Source organism: Gekko japonicus, unplaced genomic scaffold (assembly GCF_001447785.1).
Source record: "Gekko japonicus isolate JY-2015 unplaced genomic scaffold, Gekko_japonicus_V1.1 scaffold876, whole genome shotgun sequence".
NCBI classification, from domain to species: domain Eukaryota; kingdom Metazoa; phylum Chordata; class Lepidosauria; order Squamata; family Gekkonidae; genus Gekko; species Gekko japonicus.
The window spans coordinates 339,954-346,282 of NW_015176475.1; the positions used below are offsets into that span (position 1 = coordinate 339,954).

At 41.4% G+C, this 6,329-nt stretch overlaps 1 protein-coding gene across 1 annotated transcript in view; it reads left to right on the plus strand.

The window, feature by feature from the left end:
- The window catches only part of PIK3R6 (phosphoinositide-3-kinase regulatory subunit 6), a 70,027-nt gene that overhangs the window by 57,198 nt on the left and 6,500 nt on the right, over positions 1-6,329 (plus strand). Inside the window, exons 17-20 of the mRNA XM_015427195.1 lie at positions 1,244-1,314; positions 3,082-3,172; positions 4,810-4,880; positions 5,415-5,527. Of these exons, the coding sequence (XP_015282681.1) occupies positions 1,244-1,314; positions 3,082-3,172; positions 4,810-4,880; positions 5,415-5,527 (346 nt within the window). The remainder of the gene's footprint in view (positions 1-1,243; positions 1,315-3,081; positions 3,173-4,809; positions 4,881-5,414; positions 5,528-6,329) is intronic.

The window sequence follows — 6,329 nt, forward strand, 5'->3', positions numbered from 1 at the left end:
TACAACTGCTCTGCAGAAGGGAGGGCAGAAGTCAGCTGAAGTCAAAGGGGCAGATAATGGTAGGTTGATGGTTAGCTGGGAAGGAGATGGGGTTGCCAACTCCAGGCTGGCAAATTCCTGGGGATTTGAGCAGTGGAGCCTGGAGAGGGTGGGGTTTGCAGAGGGGTGGGACCTCAGACAGGTAGAATGCCATAGACTCCACCCTCCAAACCAGCCATTTCATCCTGGGTAACAATTGTTGCCAATCTCCAGGTGAGGACTAGAGATCACTGAAAATTACAACTGCTCTTCAGGTAGCAGAGATCAGTTCCTCTGGAGAAAACAGTGGACTCTGTCATTATACCCTGCTGAGGTCACCACAGCAAACTGACACTGTTTGCCCAAAGCCAGAGCACTCTCCCAGAGCCTCTTTCTAGATCTCGTTGTATTTATTTCCACAACGGGCCTTATTCCTAGTTACATATAATTACAAGATAATTTAGACCAAACATTTTTACAATAGCTTTCTACAGCTACATGGTTAAAGATGGGAACTCTGTCCCTGCTCACAACTTTCAGAACAAAGACAGGAAATTCTGCCATAAAACAACAAATGTGTCTGTGACCAAAAGCACATCTTCAAACCAATCAATCAGCGAATGACAAAACTAAAAATCACTTCAATCATACTAAATGCCACACATTCTAACCCAGGAAACTTTCTCTACTTCTAATTGGTTACACCTTAGCTAGATAACATCCTGTTTATACACAACATCAGTTTAACTCTGTCATGACTGAAGTGTTGACACCTTTCAAGTATTCCAACAAAAGCAGAACAGCAAACAGCAGATAAAAATGATAAGCAGAGGTTCAGCATTTTCCTCAGACATACATACAACCTGGTCTCCATCACTCAGGCCGTTCCTTGGGTCAGCGGCTTAACTGGCCATTGGGGGATACAGCTAGGTGTGTGTTCGATTGTGATATCCATCACAGAACCATTGGTTCTATCATATCCCGTTTATGGGATGGGCGGGATGTAAATGTGAAAAGTAAATTAAAAAAATAAAAATATATCCATGTGCATGTAAAAAAATCCCGTGCACAGTGTTCTTACTCAAACTCCACAGAGTGCCATTTTCAAGGAAGACAAAAACACATAGGGGAAAACATCCTGTGTTTCAATATTCACTCCTCACAATGAATCTTAACTGGAAAATTCAAGTGCTGCTACCCAACTCACTGCAATTGTCTTTTCCAGACAATCTGCTGATGAAGAAAAAAACTATGATAGAGGTTCCTGGTGCAGATGTTACACTTGTGTATAAAAAGGTGAGAGAATTAGAAGTATTACAGAGATTGAACTCCTTCTCATCAGTATGGGCAATGTCTTGCTGAAACCAACAGCCACAAAGAATTTTGGTAGTGCAGAATCTCAGGTAGAAATGGGGATGTCATTGGGCAAGAAATGGAAATTGTCATGGAGTTCTGGCAATATATTTTACCTACATCAATAACTAAGCTCTCAGTACTGTCATAAATTGTAATTTGCTTTCACTGCTAGCCCTTTAAGTACTGATCCCACACAGCTTTGTTAGTTTTCCAAAGTCATATGGTCAAAAAGTTTAAATGTTCCAAATGATAAGAGTACTACCAAGACTATTAGCTTGCTTTGTTTGTTATTCTTTTATCTCACAAGAATGCCTTGTCTTTTGGTTCCCCATCTGTTTACTGTGCTAACCCACTATATCACATTAAAGGGACAAGTTGTTATGTACAGTAAGAAATAAGAAGCATTTAAATACGGCTGAAACAATAAACTGACCTGGTCTGAATGTCAGAGCAACTTTTTATAAAGAGGTCTAAAATCAAAGTGATTTTAACCTGTGATTACTCTGTAAAACAGAGCTCTTCCACCAGGCCTTTAGGTAAGGAGCCACATCCAACAACTAAGACCCTGTGCCCAATGCCACCATCAATAGCCTACACTTTGCCAAACTGTAATAACAACTGCTGACTGTATTTTTAGTATGTCTGCTGCTATTTCTACCTTGCCATCACCGTATAAACTGATACTAGCACTTTAAGTCTTGTTTTTAGAGCTATATTTATAATTGTTGTTTTACTTCTTGAATTTTATGTAAGCCACCCTGAGCCTGCCTTGGCGGGGAGGGCGGGATATAAATCAAATAAATAAATAAATCCTCAGTAGCATGTTTGCCAGGTGTCTGATTGAGAGGGAAAAAAATCTGGAATAATGGTGGTCAACCCCCTAATCTTAAAACCATAATACCTGAGAATCTTTTAATAACAGATTGTCCACTACATTCAAACTGTTCTTTTTTCCAAATCTTAAATTCATCTAGATTCTGAATTGGTGGTAATTGCTGTTGCTTGGCTTTGAAGAAATGCAGTGGAGATAGATGCTCTACCTGTAGCTCATTATTTATTATGCAGTTCTTTATTACATTTCTTCCCCTGCCCTCTTTTATAGGGTGAGTGTTCCCCACTGATTGTCTATAATTTCTCTGTAAATTGGTAAACTGCTAATGGGTACATTCTGAATGTATGCCATAGCTGAAAACCCTCATTTTCTAAACCTTGCATTCAGACCAGAATGTGGATTGGCCAGAATATACATGCTACTTCATTTGCTTAAAAGATAGTAGAAAAATAAAAAGTCAAAGCAGTCAGATTGTCTCAGAGATTAGATTATGGAGGATTTAGAAGAAAGGAACAAACCATCAAATGAGTAGTGTGTACTAGTGGCCAGTGGTTAAATGCATGGACTAATCTGGGAGAACCGGGTTTGATTCCCCACTCCTCCACTTGCAGCTGCTGGATGACCTTGGGCAAGCCATAGTTCTGGCACAGCTGTTCTTGAAAAAGAGCAGTTTCTGTCAGAGCTCTCTCAGCCCCGCCTACCTAACAGGGTGTCTGTTGTGGGGAGGGGAAGGGAAAGGAGTTTGTAAGCCGCTTTGAGACTCCTTTGGGTAGTGAAGGGCAGGGTATAAATCCAATCTCTTCTTCTCTCTTCTCTTTCCATTAATAACTGAGGCATTTGTCACTGTGAAATATAAAGGTGGACTTTCTGTCTAGGTTTCGCTAAGTAACCGTGAGAAAGAGGAGACTACTTCTTTGCGATCCACAGGCTTGGTTATGAAAGCCATTCCTTCAAATGAGACTGAAGGTAAAGACAGTGGGTGTGTGTGGGGGGGTAAGCAAATACCTCTTTACGCTGAGGTTGTGGTGTTTATTCATTAAGGACGTCTAGCTGTGAACTGGGACACTGCAGATGACCTCCTCCCCAATAATTTTTCCCTGTTAGCATGATGTATGCACTTTTGCTGAGACAGCTCCCATTACCTGTTTTCCTTCTTCAAATAAGGGAGTATGACTTAATAGCCTCAATGAAGGGAATAATCTTCTTTCAGAAGTGAATAGGATGAGATGTCCCATTCTGGAGATTAGAGCAATTACTCCGATGAGAGAAAGAAACAAGGTCCAAAACATGCCAGGAACCTTTGCATGGTAGGGATTATTCTGCCTTACTTTGCTGCACTCCTGACTTTCAAGGTTCAGATAGACTGACCTAAAACCAAGAGCCAACATACTTTTTATTGCTGTGGGGTAAGTCCCATTTTCCATCAGCTTCACTCATCAAAGTATGCACCTACTTGCATCTAATGCTGACTTTCTCGAACAGATTCATCTCCCTGCCCATGCATTTAGTGGCCTGTCTCTCTTTTGGTTTGTTTGTATGATTTTCATACAGCATCTCCCCCTCCCCCATCAAGTCACAGCTGAGTTATGGTGACCCCATAGGGTTTTCAAGGCAAAAGACATTCAGAGGTGGTTCTGCATCGTGACCCTGGATTGCTGGTGGTCTCCCATTCAAATAACCAAAGGCAATCCTGCTTATCTTACAAGATCTAATGAGATCAGGCTAGCTTGGGCTATCCGGGTCAGGGCATACAGCATCTACTGTTTGTGTTAAGCTGAAAAACTACTCTGGTCTGAGACAACAGGGTGTTTTGTGCTGTCACAGTAGTAGTATAGGTAATTAATATTACACAAGGCCCTTCCACTTCTAACTGGCAATCCTTATGAAAATAATTGTCTATAACAGTAATGTGGGGGAGTACAAAAAAGAGTTACTCCTGATGTGTCTGCTGTTGCATGAACCCAGGGTGTCACAGCTGGGGAATGATCAGCTCCTAAAGTAATTTTTAAAAATTAAGTCACAAATAGACTTTGGTTATCTCCATTGATGCCAGAAGCACTATCCAATAGGTGCTCGTGAAACTCAAGCATCCACATCCCATACAACACATATGAGCACATCAGCACTACTGTCTGGAAGGGAGACAGATAGACATACATTTCCTAGCAATTTTGAGCTGTTGGAAAATAGAAACACCCATAAAAAGACTTCCAGTTTATGCAGCAGTGAGATTGGTAATGTCTCAGAGAAGCTCCTGAGACGTATCGAACTGGCCCACTTTTGGGGGGGGCAAGGAGGCCGCTGGTGGGGGTCTCTGAAAGCAGTGGGGTGCATTTTGGGGTCACTTCTCTTGGCTAGACCAGGGGTTGAGACCTGGAGATAAGTCTCGTTCTCCCAGGGGGTACAGCAGCCATCTCTGGCTTTCAGCTGTGAGCACAAAACAACTTAAGATAAAGAATAAAGAGAATCTGTCTGCAAGCTTGTCAAGATCGTGAGTTATAACTAAAGGTTCAAAGGTTTTCCCTCCCTATCTGGCTATAAATACATTTACACGAGGAAATTTCTCCCCTCTCTACTTGTCTCTCATCATTGTTCCATTGTAGATCTGGTGTGCTTGAATGTCAGTACTGCTGAAATTGTAAAGACAGCCAACCTCTCAGGACGATCATATTCTGTAAGTGGCACTATGATAAGTCATAATTATGATCATGATGGTGAAGATTAGTCTCTGCAAGGAATGACTGTGAGACTCCTAAGCAATCTGTAGTAGAAAACAAGATATGGAGCAGCTCTAAAACTTTTTGAAAGCAGAAATTTGCAAACCGAGGGGAAGGGCTATAGTTCAGTGGTCGACTCCACCACAAGATTCTCCAGTGAAAAGGATCAGGCAGCAGGTGATATGAAAGACCTCTGCCTGAGATCCTGGAGAGACTGAATAGACAGTGTTGACCTTGATAGACTAATGATCTGATTCAATATAAGGCAGCTTCGTGGTGGTTTTTTTTAAGAACAATCTTTGGATTTTACATAAAAACTGCAACTGATTTTCCATCCTGTTGACCAAACCTGATCTTTTTATTATTAGATTTCATTAGCTAATCAGATATGGCTCACTTCATGCATATACTATATCTCTAATATGGATTTTGGTCTTGGCTGAGAAAAGGTCAGCTTTTAAATGCAAATTCTTCTTTCATGTTTATAACAGTTACTTACAAACAAGATTCGAACGCGCAACATCAAAATGCAAAGCACAGAACAAAGATCCTTCACTGTGTGCCTGGACAAGGACTCCAGAAGAGTCTACAAGAATGTGACTGGGTAAGGTCACTTAAGGAGCTATTTATTATTAACTTTTCTCTCAGATTTCCCCTCCCCCATTCAAATGCTCAAACTGTGGCTTAATCCTGATTTAACACCCAGTTAGTGGGGAAGAAACAAGCTTCAGTTTGTACATGCATCTGCATTAGGATCGCCAGTTTCCAGGTGGTGGCAGGAGATCTCCCAGAATTACAGCTGGTCTCCAGGTTATAGAGATTAGGTTTTCTGGAGAAAATGGCTGTTTTATTTATTTATTTATCCCCCCCCCCGAAGGGGATTTTTTAATTGCATTTTCTATAAACTACAAAGAAAATAGGAAAGGGAATCTAATATCTATGGGAGAAAGGAAAGTTAACCACTAAAAAGCCAAATAGTGAAGATCATTACATAAGCTTATAAAATGATTAGTCTAATCTATTATTAAAACAGCCATTGTTTACAGTTTAAAACCACTTTGCCAGGGCTCAAAAGACTGGTCGTTTCACTGTCGGTGCTCAAATAAGTCTCTCAAAATAAATCGCTGGGGTTTCCCCCCTCTTCCCCCCTCTTCCCCCCTTCGCTGCGTTAAACTGTCCAAGCACATAGGAGGCGTCCCTCCTCATGCTCCGCTTTTCCCATGGGGGGGGGGGACTTCGTTTTAGAAAAATAATCTGTTTATTTCAAACTCACATTCTTTGTTGATCATGTCTTGACCCCGCTCTATTCATTCGATATTCCGCTCGATCTCCTGCGCTTGTCCCAGTTGAATTGGTTTATACCTGGAGGTCACACATTGGCTGGACCATCAGGGCAGAGGGAAGCC